The sequence below is a fragment of the Eumetopias jubatus genome, unplaced genomic scaffold (genome assembly GCF_037043125.1).
Source record: "Eumetopias jubatus isolate StellerSeaLion01/CBP00866 unplaced genomic scaffold, mEumJub1_p1.0 scaffold_6, whole genome shotgun sequence".
Taxonomy (NCBI): domain Eukaryota; kingdom Metazoa; phylum Chordata; class Mammalia; order Carnivora; family Otariidae; genus Eumetopias; species Eumetopias jubatus.
In genome coordinates this window covers 23621554-23638696 of record NW_028274812.1, presented here as the reverse complement: position 1 = coordinate 23638696, position 17143 = coordinate 23621554, and the positions used below count along the sequence as shown (strand labels likewise).

At 33.8% G+C, this 17143-nt stretch overlaps 1 protein-coding gene across 1 annotated transcript in view; it reads left to right on the top strand.

Moving 5' to 3' along the window:
• VTA1 (vesicle trafficking 1) overlaps window positions 1–13313 on the top strand; it is a 62870-nt gene extending 49557 nt beyond the window's left edge. Inside the window, exons 6-8 of the mRNA XM_028121434.2 lie at window positions 1353–1526; window positions 6602–6682; window positions 12228–13313. Of these exons, the coding sequence (XP_027977235.1) occupies window positions 1353–1526; window positions 6602–6682; window positions 12228–12373 (401 nt within the window). The 3' untranslated portion in view covers window positions 12374–13313. The remainder of the gene's footprint in view (window positions 1–1352; window positions 1527–6601; window positions 6683–12227) is intronic.
• Window positions 13314–17143: the final 3830 nt, after the last annotated feature.

Here is a 17143-nt window from a genome sequence, read left to right as displayed (position 1 = left end):
AGTTCAGGGTCATACGGTATTTAGTTGGGGTTTATACACACATTTCAAGGCTCACTTCTCCGCAACTCTTTCTTTTGCACAGACTGTTGAGTGCCTGCAGGTGAAAAGCCACATGAAAACAAACCTTACCTGGTGAGATTTCCTCTCCAAAGGGCCATCTTCACTCTAGTTTCTACCAGCTTTTAGTCACTTTCTAGTGCCTTTAAAAATTGGAGGGAGGGACTCCTTCCCAGGATGTATAAATGTTATAGTTCTCTAATATAGGAGAGAATTATTTTAGTGTATATAAATACATCTACAAGGTTACTTAGTAAAATGTCTATCTTAGAGTAGGTAGGGTTTTTTTTTGGTTGTTTAAAATTATCCACATTGAATATGTAATGTGGTTATGATCAAACAAAAAAGTTATTTAAAAATTTGATAGGAAATAAATTGATTTCAGAAATCTCTTGCTCTCGCTTACATTTTAAATTATGAAGATTCCCAAAAGTGGCTAATTGTCTTTTTAAATAGACTATCAATATTTAATTTTCCCAGAGTAGCTTTCAAATTCAGCTAATAATATAGTATATTTTAAGTCTGTATTTCAGAACTTACCAACACAGAGTCTCTACACTTGATCTTAGCCAAAAGACCGAGAAGCAATTCAACACAAAGTCTCTTATTACTACTTTCTGTGCAGGTAGCTCTGTGAAATTTCATTCCTTTGTTTTTGTTGATTAACCTACGACAAACACACAGGTAATCATTTAATAGCTAGTGTGAACAATGAATACTGAGTAAAAGGCAGCTGTCAGAAAAATAAAGTCTAGGGGCGCCTGAGTGGCTCAGTCATTAAACGTCTGCCTTGGACTCAGGTCATGATCCCAGCTCCTGGGATAGAGCCCTGCACCGGAAGTCTGCTTCTCCCTCTCCCACTCCCCCTACTTGTGTTCCCTCTCTCCCTGTCTCTCTCTCTCTCAAATAAATAAATAAAATCTTAAAAAAAAACAAAAGTCTATGGATAGCATAAATGTGACATGTCTTGCCAAAAATACCATGTTTATCTTAAGTTTAAAGAGTGAGTTTAAAGAAAATTTATTTTTAAGAAGAATATACTATATGCAAAGATTTTAATAGAATTGTAAAGTATAAGTATTAACTTGAAGTGACAATCATATTGGCAGGTATAATTAAGTGATTTAAGAAAAGAAAACAAAACTATTATTTTAAGAGCTAGAGCCTACTTATCAAGTGCATTAAATAGAATTGCATCAGAAGGTCTGTTCATTATGTCTGTATAGCAAAATAAGAATGTTTGGCATTTTTCTTCCAAATACCTAGTTTAACTTTACATGTAAATTATATAATAGATGTTGAAGAAAATGAAGATGCTGGAGCAACATCCCTGCCGACTCAGCCACCTCAGCCATCATCTTCGACTTACGACCCAAGCAGCATGCCATCCGGCAGCTTCTCTGGCATACAGATTCCTCCCGGCGCGCATGCTCCAGCTAATACACCAGCAGAAGTGCCTCACAGCACAGGTAGGAAATTAAAGCTTAACAAGTTTTGAACTCTCCTTTCATAAATAAGGACTGCACTTTTTATTGTGTTTATGCCTGATCGTGATGGTAATGAAGCATAATAAGATCTTTAAATTCTATTTGAACCTACAAAAAATGTTAAGTCCTTTTTGTTGAAGTTCTATTGTTGTTTGTCCTTTAGTTTTTTGAGAAGTAACCAAACATTTACATGTTACTATTAACTTTATATTTTATTACTAAGAATAGCTTCTGTGCTTTTCATGTGTGGTGCTATTTTCTCTTTCTTCCCCTCCCTTTCTTTGCCCTTCACTGTCCGAGATTAGCACTGAGTTGTGCGGATCTATCATAGTATGTTGGTCAGCATCCCACTGTGTCAGGAAGATTTGATTTTTCTTGCCTTATTTCCTTAGGACCCAACCCCTGCCCTCAACATAGATTATTATTGATGAAGGGAGCAGGCATTGAGGCAGGAAATCTCAATAGCAGTGGAATCACAACCGAAAAGAGGGGGTGTGGGTTATTTCTTTTAATATTATAAACAGTTGACTGAAGAAAAGAAAGGGAAGTGATAGCTTCTGTCTTTGAATAAATTGCTACTCTATGTCTGTGTTTTCATGGAAAAGATCTAACAACACTAGTCTCTAGTAATGAGTCAATGTCAGTAAATGAAAGATAATTTTTTTTAAAATTGCAGACAGATACTCTTCCATATACTTGTATTGTTGACAAAGTGTTATCCTTACCTTCAGATAGAAGGGCATTTGAAGCCATAATTTACATGTTGAAGTTTTTCCAAAAATTGTTCTTAAAGTATTTATTTTATCTCAGCATAAATGTAATCTACAGTAGTAAACCATACAAACATTTCAAAATATTTAATTCATAGGATGAAAGTCATCCTTTGAGCCATAATTTCCGTGGTTTCTGTTAAGTATCACACTATTACTTCACTGACTTTCAGATTTTCAGCCTGTTTACCCAAACCATTTTAGCTTATTTTGCATGAGTTGAATAACATTTAAAAAAGTTTTCTATTTGACTATTAGAGCACCAATTATTATTAATTCCTTTCCTCCTATTTTAAAACTTTTAACTTTATATTATCTACAAATATTGCTGTTATTTTTGTCTTGAAGAATATTGATGAATGTGATTATTTTAACACTGATCTCTTTTGTGTCATCATTCTGTGTATTTTACTCTGACTTTGCTTTGCTTTATGGTCTGTATGAGTTTAATAGAGCAATTTGAGTTTGTTTTGTAAGTAAAATTTCACAGAACACTGTTATAAATATTTTATTTTCTTATAGAAGTATTCAGTATTTCCAGTGTAGAATAATATAAGCAATACCAGCTACTTAGATGTATTTGCCTTAGATAAATATACTACTCTATTCTATTGAATTTAAACACTAACCAGGAGCCTCTGACACACCATTTTTATAGAAGGGCAAAGTGCGAATAAAATGTATTTTGAAGTCAAATAGTATTGGTTATTAGTTCCTGCCCCTTGCTAAACCACAAACTCAGATGTTATTCAGCTTCTCAGTCTAGGTTTTGCCAATCTTTCTAAAATGAAATTAATCATACTTCTCATAGTGATTTTAATTATTAAAGGAGAAAAAGTTTGAAAATTCACTACTACTGTGCCTAATCACAAAATCAGTGTTCAGCAAATTAGCTTCCTTTTCCTTTTTTTTTTTTTCTCTTTTCCTTCCTATCTCTGTGCCAAAGACAGGGTATTTAAGAGCAAGCTAATGAACACTTAAAATCATTTTGTGAATCAAGGGAAGTGTCACCTTTGCGGGTAGGATATTGACCTTAAAAAAAAGTTGCCTAAAGGGTGCCATGTTAGACAACTTATCTTAGGGCAGAATTCTGGTACAGGCACCTATATACATATATTTTATATATAGTCATACAGTGTGTATATAGAAGAGAGAAAGCTTACTTCTGGGAGGGCTGTATTCGGTTGAACCATATGAAATTGCTACTTTTATATAACATAAGTGATAAAATCTTAGTAGTTTCATATGTTCAAACTAATAGACTGTTATCTCCTGATTGGAATATCTTTGACATACATAAACAGATATTAAGGAGGTAGTCTTCTATTAGAAAGTTTTCTGGCATGAACAGTTCATCTTTCTCCAATTATTTTTTCTTTTTTGTTCCTCAGAGTGAGCACATAAAACCAAAAATCTTGGAACTCTTTTAGGGTGAGGTCCTATCTTGTTACTTTATATACACTCTTATAGACTTAGTATTAACAAAATTATTGTAGCTATTTTATGAATTCTTGCAGCAACTATGTTAACTATATTAGATATTGCTATCTCTAGTTTAGACACTGTAAAGGAATTAAACAATTATCCCATGAAAATAAACATATAAACATATCTATTAGTGACAGAGTTTGTACCCATGTCTTTCTGATTTCATGTTTTTGGTACCTCCTTTCTGTGTCTCTTCCTCCAAGGAACTAAAACCCTGTTAAATCAAAATCTACTTTTCTCACAATATTTTGCCCCTTAAAATTGGTTTGTGATATTGGAATCTCCTTTTAGCTGGCAGATTTTTTTTCTATTATATTTAAAACAGTAAAAAAAAAAAAAAAAATCAGTTCACAGTTGGCTAATAGCAAATGAAATAACATTTTTAGTTTTTAAATATAGCAGATGTTTCCCCTCTTACTCACTTTAAGATTGATTTACTTTCCCTCATATAAAGATCCAGGATATACTTTTATCAAAGGGAAATCCTCAAGATAGCTGAAAAGAATAGTATGTACTAATATATGGTTTTTAGTTCTTCCACAGAAAAGCACAGGGGGTGCAAGGAGTGCAGTGAGAGCGATTGTTTAAGCAGGCAGAGTGCCTCTGGGCTTTAACCACTGTGGACAATCATGGAGGTGATAGAGTGGACGGTTTGTCCTTTCTCTTGAAACATATGCTTTATACAGCTTATACATATTGCGGAAGAAGATCTCAGTAATTAGATTAAATATTAGAATTATGTTATAATGAACGCTAGCCTTTTGATTATAAATGCAGCTCCTTATGCGTAGATCAAAAACTTTGCTCTTTTATTGTTGTTCTTTTATGTATGAAAAGTACTGCATTTGAGTTTTCCTACACAGCTTTCAAAGTTGTTAATATTTTGTCCTGACCACTTCTATCAATTCTATTTTCTGTGATTATACTGAGGTATAATTGGGTTACTCAACCCAATCCTCCTATTTTCTTAACTTTGCTTATAGTGTTCCTTGTATCTAGCGTGTCTTTCTCCCTTTTTCTCTGCCTCTCCAAATGCTACTCCCCTAAGGGTTCTGTTTAATTATAATTCTGGATAATCTTCTCTGGTTTTCTAACCAACACCCATTTCTCCCTTTTCAGAATCCCCAGACCGTGTAGACAATAGAACAATTTAAATTCAGTACTTAATTAGAAATCTTGTAAAGTTTAATTATTGAATGTGTATTAATCCCATTTAATAGGCTACGTAACCATCTACTTAAAAGTTAACCAGAACTTATTTGTTGACACTTCTTTTTTGTTAAATAATAGAAAGGAAGAAATTTCTGCTTTCCTCCATGAATGGTTTTATGTTCACATTCACTCCCAACATATTCCCAACATACTGCAGTCTTCAGGGTTGCAGTCCATTTGTGAATTGACATATGAGACCTTTCCAAATCCAGAAAGAAAGAAAAACAGCTTTGGGCATCTCAAAAAAATAAATAAATAACATAAACTAAAAGCCACTTTTACTAATTTAACAGTATTTATGAGCTTATGTTGGACCTATACACTAGGCCCCATGGAAACATGTCATGACAGCTGCCGAAAGGACAGGCCTTGGCTCATGTGCATCAAGACAAATGGAAGCAGCATCTTCTTACTGCTGCTTGAGGTGTGTTGAGCACCCTCTGCTGTCAGTTCAAGCTTTAGTTGAATGACTGTAACCAGAAGTTCTTAATAAAATGCAGACTACCTATTTTTTTAATTTCACTCAAATAAAATTTTACTACATAACTAAATTTTCTCCCTGTAAATTCTGTTTTGTTCTTGTTAATTAATATTGCATACTTAATTAATCATATGAAAATATACTAATAAGCATTTAAAAGTTAATAATACAAGATGCTGATCAGTAAAAATATTCCTTTTCCATAGAGAAAGGGATTTGTTTGGAAAATTTTAATTTAGACAAAAACACAAATTACCTAGCAAGGAATGGCTTGATATCTAGATTGATCTGTGAGTGGGTTGTAGACTTACCTTTTTTTTTCTTTAACATTATATGAAACATTTATAATCATCTACCTATGTTTTAAGTACAGCTGCTTCAAAGCACTAGGCTTGACTAGGTAGTCTCTGAAGATCCCTCTCAAATCTTGCATTCCTTTTTTTTTTAAATGTAGTTATGTGTCTTTAAAAGCAAGTTTTGTGGGGACATTTATGTTGGATGGTGATACTTTAATATATTTGGTTAGCACTTACCAAAATCAAGCAAAAGCTAGTCGTTGAATTGGTCAGTTTAAAACTTGTATGTCCCGACTTTGCAGTTACACTTCTTTAAATTTTTTCCCATAAATGAATTCATATATATGTGTGTGTGTATATGTACACAATGTGTAAGATTATTCACTGTAGTATTATCTATAGTAGCAAAAGATTGGAAACAACCTAAATGCCCATCAGTAAAGGACTGCTTTATAAATTGTGGTTCATACATGGAATGGAACACTATGTAGCCATGTCAAGTAACAAGGTAGATATATATATATCTAGAGTTACTGCTAAAACATACTAAGTAAAAAATGCATGAAATAGTATAGTATGCAGACAACGACCATCTGCATTAGACATGTATGTATGTAAACACTCAGAATATATTTTCCTGCATATTTTCTATACCAGCCTCCAGCATCAAATAAGTATGTCAAATTACAATTCATTAAGATTTCAAAAAAGTAATTAAGAAATGGAATTCCTTCATGATCCTTTAAATATTTTCCTAGTATATAATTAAGAGGTATAACTTTTATACCCATTTATGGTTTTCTGATGCAGGTGTAGCAAGTAATACTATCCAACCTACTCCACAGACTATTCCAGCTATTGATCCTGAACTTTTCAGTACAGTCTCCCACGGTAAGTCAGTTGACTATTTTTTGAGATATATTGTATCTCTTGTTTTAGGTGTTGTTTTCTAATTGTAGCCTAAGAGTATTATATATTGGAATGTTTACACATTTCTTTGAATGTCTGTATTCACTAGATTCTCCAATGAACCAAGATTGTTTCATATTATCAAAAATATCTAAATTTGAAGACATTCCCCCCTTTTTTTACAGTTCCTTTTTTTTGTATACCAGTGGATATAGTGGCAGAAATAGCCAAAGCTGTCACAAAAGCTGATACTAGATTACTTTAGTTAAAAAATTACCATGTCTTATGATCTTCCTTATCTATACTAAATTACTAGATTATCCAAAAGGAGGAACTGACCATAGTTGAAAACAAAAACAAAAAGGAACCTGTAATAAACTGGCAAGTTACCCAAGAACATAGTGGAAAATATTTATCTGTTGGTAGACAGACTAGATAACCTGCCCAATGAATACTATATTCCTCTGTTAAACTTGGTTTCCAGACTCCCCTCTGGAGTCCCACCCAATTTTAAAAGCTCCACCTAAAATCTGATGTGAAAATATCTGAAATAGATCAGTGAAACAGAATAGGGACTCTGGAAATTAGACCACACATTAGAGGAATCAAATTAATGATGAATGTGGCATTTGATCAGTGTAGCAAGAATATATATACAAAAGTGATGTTCGAACAATTGGTTATTTGGGGGGGGTGGCTCAGTCAGTTAAGTGTCTGATTTCAGCTGGGGCTGTGATTTTGAGGTCCTGGGATCGAGCCCTGCATTGGACTCCCTGCTCAGTGGAAAGTCTGCTTCTCCCTGTGCCACTCTCCCCACTCGTTCTTTCTCTCTTTCTCTCTCAAATAGGATCTTAAAAAAAAGAACAATTGGTTATGAGAAAAAAATATATATTAGATACTGTCTCTCAGTACTTGTATCTGATTCAGTTGTGTCTTAACAGGTTTGACAAATGAAAAATGAAAAATTCATACCACAGAAGACTCCTTCTTCCCCATTACATTGTTAGAATGCAACTAATAGACCAGGAAGAAATTGAAATTTAAAAATAAAGAAGTAATGTCCAGAGCATATATAAAGAGCTCCTACAAATGAATAACTGAAACTTAATTCGAAAAACAGGCAGAGAATATGATAGGGAATGCAGATACTCAGTGAACACATGAAAGCTTTCCCAACTATATTCATAATCAGGGAAATTGAGAATTAGAATGAGTTTGGTTTGGTTTATGTCAATAGATAAAAAAACATTTTAAAGGATCAATAATCTGTAGTGTCATTGAAGACCTAAGGAATGACTCTTGCATGCTGTTGGTGGGAAATGTACATTAGTAAAGTTTTTGCAGCAGCACTATGTCACTATCAGAATTGCAAATATAATTCTTTTGAACCTGCTATAGTCTACTATCTTAAAAAATTATTCAGACATGGGCACAAAATTTACAAGGATATTTTATTTCAACATCATCACAATAGTAGAAAATAATCTTTTAAGTGCTAATTAATGGGATATTATGGTTCATTTGTCATATGGAATACTGAGCAGATATTAAATATATATAGTAACTCTGATGTGAAAAGATCTAAGCATATTAAGTAAAAAAAAAAAAAAAAAAACAGGTTGCAGAACATTATATATAGTATGACCCTATTTAGGAAAAAAAAAATTAAAACTCTCTTCCTGCATGTATGTATGTGTTTGAGAACATAGAAAAATTCTAGATAATACTCAGACCAAAACTAGTAATTTCATAACCATCACTGTCTTCACCACCACCTCTAATAAATACTCCCTGAACCCCTTTCCTGCTACATTTTTCTCTTTAGTGCTTAGTACTTATCACCTTTAATACACATAGTGTATGTGCGTTAGTATTAATATATTAAACATTTCTGTAGTGAATTTGTGGCTGACTGTGGAAAGGCTGACAATGGAATTGGAAAGGTGGTAGGTAGTTGAAACAGAACATTTCCTTTTTTAACTTAACATATTTCTATATAGTATTAGAGTGTGAATAACTGCTTACCTCATGAATTTTTTTGAGAATTAAATGGAATATCTGAAACGAATTTAGCACAGTGCATGACCTAATCAAATTCTACCTCTAATCATTCTAGTGTTGCCATTTCTAAGAAACATATCTTGGCAATGCCTGGATATAAGGGTTCAGTGCTGAGCTTTCTCTTTACTCCCAAGATTTACTGCATATCACATGCTTCCCCTATGATTCTGCCCATGCTTTCCATTCAAGTCAGAGGATAATAGAGTACATTAGGGTCAGATTATCCAAGGCCCCCGACATGAATTTCTTAAAATTACCTAGCTAAGTAAGAGTCTCTAAAGACCCATTTTGGAAATCTTTACAATTAAGTATTCTATGGTCTATCATAACATTAGATAAATTAGCCTTAGAAATGGATGCTTTTGTCAACTGAGTGTGCAGGGATTTCTCTTCACACCAAAAATGTTATCTTTGATCCAGTGCTGACCCAGGCTCTTCCCACTGTGATAGTGAACTTGAGTAATAGCTCTAGCTGTCTTCTGCCTGCTTGTTCTGCCCTGTGGAGGAGAAAAGCAGCCCTGTGATGAGGACGGTCTTCTCCGAAGCCATCAGCAACATATTAAACATAGAGTTCAGAAAAGAGATACTCTGTTAGACAACCTCTTTACTCCTTCAAACACTTTTTACGTCCACAGTGTGCGCTCTCTCTGGTCTGATTATGGCCTCTAGTTAAAGTTTTAATAATAGAAAAAACAGCTTTTATTTGGGTGCTCTAAGCAGTATTTACTATTTTGTATATAACATCAGATACTGAAATTGAACAGTTGTTCTCTTCCTGTTCTCTTCTCCTTTTATATATTTTCCACTTTAGTTTTCAGATGCTAAGTTAAAAGAATCATTAATTAGGCAGATTTTCTTTTTATTTAATTTAAAATTTTAATCATGTTTTATTATTAATTACTCTTAGATGATATTTGTTAAATGAAGGGAAGCCTGAAGTCTTATAAAATAGCAAAAGTAACTATTTGACATGGCTTTTTAAGTTCTTTATATTTTTAATTAGTAAGTCTAGCATCCCTATTTAAATCTGTAAGTTACATTTTGTATCTGAATCTGTAAGCTGGTTATTATCTAGTTATATTTTATATGATAGTTACATAATTTCATACGTTTATAAGCTATATGTATTATATACATGTAATGATATTTTTCTATTAAAATATTTTCATTCACATTTTCTGAATATTGAAATTGTTATTTCATGAGAAGTGCAATATTTGTGTTTTAAAATAGTTTTACCATTGGTGGATAAGTTTAGTTTATAACAACTAAAATAGTAATGGCATTCTTAACACTACATACATCTCATTAGTAAATAAGTGATATATCAGCAAAACACTGCTAAGGCTCATGCTGTAAAAATAAGATTAGTTCTGATCATTGGGGCTTTCTTCCAGCAGGTCTGATAAATTCTGAATGGTTTCCCTGCATACTTAAAGATTGCCCTGAGATAAGAGGACGGGCTATTCAAGCACGAAATGAGTAGTGGGGTAAACTTAATTTTCAAAGGCGTCTCCCTCACCTAGATAGGATGTATAGCTTTAGATGACTAGAACCTCTTAATATATTTGGAAAAACCATTGAAGAACCTAAAGTGTCCTGACTAAATTGTCAACAGAACAACTTGCAGGATAATTGTTTTTTAGGTTTAATGGGTAACAAATGCCAAGGCACTAGAATACTAAAAGATTTGTGGAAAAACGTTTATACATTTATGTATATATAATACAAATAAGGGAGAGGGAGAATTAAAAATAAATAAACAAATATAAATAAATATATAAATAAATATAAATATATATGTATAATTGTATTTTACTAGTATATTGATTTGTATTTCTTGCTTTTTAAACAAGACAAATTCAAGAAAATTGAAACAAGGTCTGTCAAAATTGGAATATATAATCTCTTATTCACAACAGTAAAGACCAACCACTGTGATCTTTAATAATCAAAAATTTTTTGAAGACTTTATATGTCATACACTGGGCTAACTACTACATGTAGAACTATGTGTATTATCTTAAAATCTGAAATCTCATTAATGTTTAATTCTATATGAACTTTATTTTAAAATGTAGGAAATGTACAGACAGCATTTTTATATTCATTCATTAAAGTTATTTAGTACTTATGGGTGCCTGGCTTTGGCCTAGAAACTTTGGGATACATTGTTTCAGAACTCTTGAAAATTTTAGAAAATAATGATTTGGATCAGAACTTAGTATCTGGATACCTGGAGTCACTACCTACTTTGTAATATCAAAGTTTTCATTATATGCCATATATATGTGTGTGTGTGTGTATGTATACATATATATAGCAAAATTAAAAGCAACTAAAGATAGTCTGTTTATAGTTCATGCTTATAAACAGAATTGAAATATATTAACTGTTCATTTATAAACAGAATTTGAAATATATTATTTGTTTTAGTCTGTGCCCCAGCCTTCTTTCTGATCAGTTCTTAATATCCTTATAAAGAATTCTGAATAAAATGCATTTTCAAAAGTCAGGGCACAAAGTCAGTTTTTAATTTCATCTTTAGAAATATATATTCAAATCTTAGATTGATTAAGTTAAGTTTTTTTTTAGGATTTTTTTTTTATTTATTTGGAACAGAGAGAGACACAGCGAGAGAGGGAACACAAGCAGGGGAAGTGGGAGAGGGAGAAGCAGGCTTCCCACTGAGCAGGGAGCCCGATGCAGGGCTTAATCCCAGGACCCTTGGGATCATGACCTGAGTCGAAGGCAGACGCTTAACAACTGAGCCACCCAGCCGCTCCAAGTGAAGTTGTTTTTTTGGTTTTACCCAGATTATTTAGTTGGGTTCTACCCTTATTAATCATATGTGTAACTGGAAAACTTGGTGAGAATAAATTTTGGACATAATTTGTAAAGGTTGTTCATATGTTTAGTTTTGTAATTTAATGATATTTAAACTAGAGGTTTTTATATGGATGGCACAAAAACAAAATATTTTCATGCTAAAAAAGTTAAATGACTTATGTAATTTTTTTAAATTTATTTTTTTCATTGAGAATTATATTTATATTCTAGCTCAAGTGAGGGTTGAATGGTTTAGTCTGTGTGTATTGTTCCATGAAAAGAGAGGCTCAACAATTCTAGTATAAACACCAAAGCTACTATCCTTTTTTTTACATAGAATATAATTTTTTTGCAATTAATTTATCAAAATATAAAGGCTTCTAGTTTATTACTTCTGGAAGAAAAATTTTTTCGTATAAGTTATTAGTATTGGCATGTGTATGGTTTATGTTAGTAAAAAAAAAGTGAGAAGCATGAAAATACTTAGTTAAATATTTACACCTGGGGTTGAAAAAACCTTCATGTTTTTATATAGCCTTAAATATTTTCTATAATCTTAAATGTAGGCATTTACCTAACCTAATAGAATACTTTTTTGATTCCTACAGATACCTTAATTGCTCTATTTTTCTTCTAGGGGATATCCGTCTAACACCAGAGGACTTTGCTAGAGCCCAGAAATACTGCAAATATGCTGGCAGTGCTTTGCAATACGAAGATGTCAGCACTGCTGTGCAGAATCTACAGAAGGCCCTCAAGTTACTAACTACAGGCAGAGAATGAAGCCTTTGTACAGTAGATCCATGCATTTTTGGCTTAAAGAACTAACAGTCCATTACTCTATCTTCAGCCTATCAGGAGCACAGTTTTAAGGAAGACTTCAGTTGCATTGACTATAACAATGAAATCTGTGTCTGTGTATCAGATTCTTGTTGAAGCATTCAGCAGCAGCCTCAACCAGTTTTCATTGTCCATTTAGTGGATCCAGTAATCTCCGGGTATACAGGGCTGATGTGAGCAAAATCCCCACTGAATCCTGCTTCAGAAATCGAAAACACACTTCAATAAAATGTATTGGGGTTCACATTGTATCTTAATATACATAAATTAAGGATTTTTTAATCATAATTTGGACACACAGACTATATTATTTTGCTATAAATTTCTAAATTTAACTTTTAATAAAAATTGCCAGAATATGCTAGAGATGTTTTTGTTTTCCTCTGGATTTACAAAACAAATATGAACATCCTAAACTGTTAAATAAGTCTGAAAGGGATTATGTTCAAAATTAAATTTATGTTCATGTTTAATATCACTACATTAAAAGTTAAAATTTTTATGGAAGAAAAGACAAGGTAAAGAGGTGGAATCACTTAGATTTAAGAATAATGTTGGTTTCCCAACTGCTTTCCCTTCTCCATTGAAGCTTAAAGTGAATTGGTATTTATTCATAGGCAGTTTGACTGCATGTACTAGGGAATGAAAAAAAGACATTTGTAGTAATGCCTGGAAATTTGGTGCTTAAAGTTAAGGTTCTCTGCTGCTATGGAATGGATTTCATACAGTGTATAGCTGGGAGCGATGCAGAAGATTATAAGAATTTAGACTCTCAGTTGTTAAGTTTATAAGTTTTGTGGGAAATTATGGACTTACTGTGTGTCACCTGCATTTGTGCTGTGCAAAAAATAAATACAAGGATTCTTTTAACTTGTTCAGCTTATTACAGAGCCAAATGTGTTTTAATTTGCGTGCTAGAGTTTGTCATTATTTAAGTCATTATGTTTAGTACAGGAATATGGATATTTCTGTAGAAAAAAAACAGTTTTTAAAAGGAAAGAGGTAAATTTGCCAAATTGACCTGAAATTTATCTGGTCCATTTCGTTCATCCCGTTAAGATTGGAGTCATTTAATATAGGGGTCCACAAACTATGTATAGTCAGTGGCCAGACCACCTGTTGTGTAAATAAAGTTTTATTGAAAAAAACCCATACCCATCATTTATGTTTAACCTGTGTTTGCTTTCCCTGACTGCAGAATTAGATGGCCTGCAAGTCTAAAATATTTACTATTTGGCCCCTTAAGAAAAAGTTTGCTGACCCCTGTTTTAACAGTCTCTTTGAAAGAAAGTGGATCATTAACTCATAATCATTTGTCTTTTAATTTTTCTTTGCCTACGTGTAATGCTATTGCATAGGGTTTGATAGAATGAACATTCAGACAATAAACTATTCTAAGGTATTGAAAATACAAGCCCCACAAACCATGCCTCCTGAAAAATGTGTTCATATCTTTCACAACTAAATTCTTATAACATCTGTAGAGTTCAACATTTGCATCTAAAACTATAGTGCTCTGATGCATTCCTCTAGACCTTTATTGTAGTAGGAGAGAGTCTAGGATAATCTTTATTTAGTGTGTTACAAGAGGTAAATAAATCCAGTAAATTTTAATTCAGATCTTAACATGTCTGGACACTAGAAAGAAAACTGTCACCTATTTTACACCCTACTTTGTTGCTCCCAATTGGGGGAGCACATTGAGGGGAGAAGATAATGTGGAAACCCTGGAGTTCACTGATAAGTGGGCTGTGGTATAACAGCACTTACCTATAAAATGGAAGTAACATCGCTAGCTTCCTCAGAATGTTATGAGATACTTTACATGAAGTGCTCAGCAGTTGGTAGCAGACCACAAATGTTTATTGTTATTAACCTTAATGTTAAGCTAATAATGTCTGTTGTTAATAATTTATTTCCCATATATCAGGAAATCCCAGCTGTCTCTGTCTTAATGCTTTAAAATGGTTTCTTGCCTGAGAGGATTAAACTATAAGTACTTTTAGCTTTGTATTTCTTCATATGGAATCTGGCAAGATAAAGTTAGAAATTTTTTGATGTAACACTAGGATAAGCGATTTTAATTTAGTCATTCAACATGTATTTTGAGCAGCTACTATGTACCTGGTATTGTCCTTTGCATGAGAAAACAGCAGAAAATAAAAAATTCCTGCCTCATAGAATTTATATTCTTATGGAAAGGAAGCAGAGAAACTTAATAAAAAGTGTATCATATATTCAACCAGTGGTTTTCAAAGGGTAATGGTTAGAAATGCAAATCTCGGGCTCTTGCCCCAGTCCTACCCAATCAGAAAAAAACTAAGGGTGGGGCCTGGCATTCTGAGTTAAAAGACACTTACGTAGTCTGGAGATGCCTGAAGTTTATGTAATTTAGCCCTACCCAAATCACAAAGAATGAGAATCTGGGAAGAGAGATTCTCCTGAAGCAGTGGTTCGCAAAGTGTGGTTCCTGGTCCCCCAGCATCAGCATTACCTGGGAACTTGCCAGAAAGTTCTAGGGTTCATACCTCCGGAGTTTCTGTACTAGTGATAAGACGAGTATAGGATAGGAAATGCTTAGGTGTGTGGAGACATGCATATTTAAGTAAGATAGGATGGGCCTCACTGAGGTGACTGCATGAAGAAGGAGAAAGGGCATTCCTGGCAGAGGGAGGTAGACAGAGAAGAGGTCAGAAGGTAGAAGTGAGGAAGGCTGGTGAAGGGAGCCACAGGCTTAGGGACCCTATACAGGCTGTTTGTAAGAGATCTGACTTTTACTCTGAACAAGACGGGGATCTTTTGAGAGGTTTTGAACAGAAGAGTGGTGTGATTGTGACTTGACTTTTAAAAGGATCATATTGTGTGTGGAAACTAGGCCATAAGGCAGGTAAGAGTGGAAGCTGGGAGACCAGTTACAAGAGTATTGCAATAACGAAGGTGAAATATGATGGCTTAGACCAGGGGTAGTGGTGGAGGTAATAGGATGTTGTTGGTTTCTGGCTGTTTTTAAAGCAGAGACACAGTATTTCCGATAAACTGGACATGAGGTATGAGTATAGGAGGAGTGAAGATTGACTCCCAAGTCTTTAAAAACCTGAACACCTGAAAAGAATGAGTGGTTGTTAATTGCAGTAGGGATATATCGTTGCCGAATTCTGCTAACGTTTAGGCTGAAGTACAGTGCTCCCAGGTTCTTGTGACCATCCGGAGTAAAACTATTTGATAACATTGTTTTGCCAGTGCAGACAGAGGGGGAAGAAAAAATAAGATAAAGTTCTATCTACACTGATTGTCACAGACATCTTACCAAATCACTGTTGAACTGGAGACAGAAGCCAAGAACAGTTCCCATGGTTAGCATGGCCAAGGAAGTATGCAGGCTTCAAGATTACACCAAGAAAAAGACCCCAGTTACAGGTCTTGAAAGTTAACAGCCTAGGGTGTTCATATGAATTGATCTCTCTCTCTCTCTCTGTATATATATGTGTGTGTGTGTGTGTGTGTGTGTGTATAATACTAGAAATTTGAGGTTACTGTGTATGCATTAAAATTGGGTTATATGCTATTCTTTCTAAAGAAACTTAAACCTAATAGCAGTGTTGTTATAAATATCTTCAACTCTGAAAGAACAATGACTAGGGGTTGAAGAGTTCTGGTTATCTGCACAGCTTCCCCTCCCCATCCCCATTTTATTTTTTAACTTTACCCATGTTATGTATCAGAGCAATTGGATCAGATCATCTACTTTGGACCATAAGTAAACCTCCACCAGTAGAAAAGTTCTGTTCTTAAAAGATCACAAAATTTTAAGACATGCCTCATATGGAGGTATGCTTACCTGGTTGGTTATAATCTCCATGTCTATATGGAATTCTGAGCCCGAAACCTCATTCACTGGACTGTATTTAAGTGGGACTAATTCCGAGTAAGCAATACTTTAATAATAGTAAAGATAATAGCTAACTTTTAGGTGCTCGCTCAGGACCAGGCACTATTCTAAGTATTTTACATGTATTAATTCCTTTAATCCTGCCAGTGATCCTAAGAGATGGGTCCTGTTGTTGTCCCTGTTTTATAGGTGAGGAAACTGAGCCACCAGATAGTAGATGTGTCTGAAGCTATACAGCTAATACTGAAAGTTTCTAAGCTCAGGCTTACCTGTTTCAGACAATGTGTATCATCCATGTAGGTAAATCACCAGTTAAAATTATTGTGAAGTATAGTGAGATGTTCTAAGTGAACTCCGCATTATCAAGGTCATGGGTCACAGTCAAGGTCACGATTCCTATTATTAGTGGGAGGTGTATCAGCCAGATTTTTCTGTTATCTAGGCAATGTGTCCCAATTAACTGTAGGTGCAAGGCAGTGAATAAAGAACGTGAACATACAGCCTGGAGCCAGTGGCCTGGTAGTAAATGGATTGAGTCCAGGGAGAAAATGAGCAGGATTTGAATGCAATGGGTTAATATATCATCTTGGAGAGGGTGTCCCACATTGCTAGGGAGACCTGAGTTTCCCATTCTTTCCTTTATATTTTAAATAACATTACTGTTTTTATTTCAAATTTACAATGTTTATCTTAAGTATTTTTATTTAAAAAAAATTAAACCTACCTTCAGGAAATCAGATCGGGATATGAACATCAATATAAAATTAATCTTTATAATTAGTTATTTCCTTAAACTTATATCTGAAAAGCTGAGGCAAGAGCAC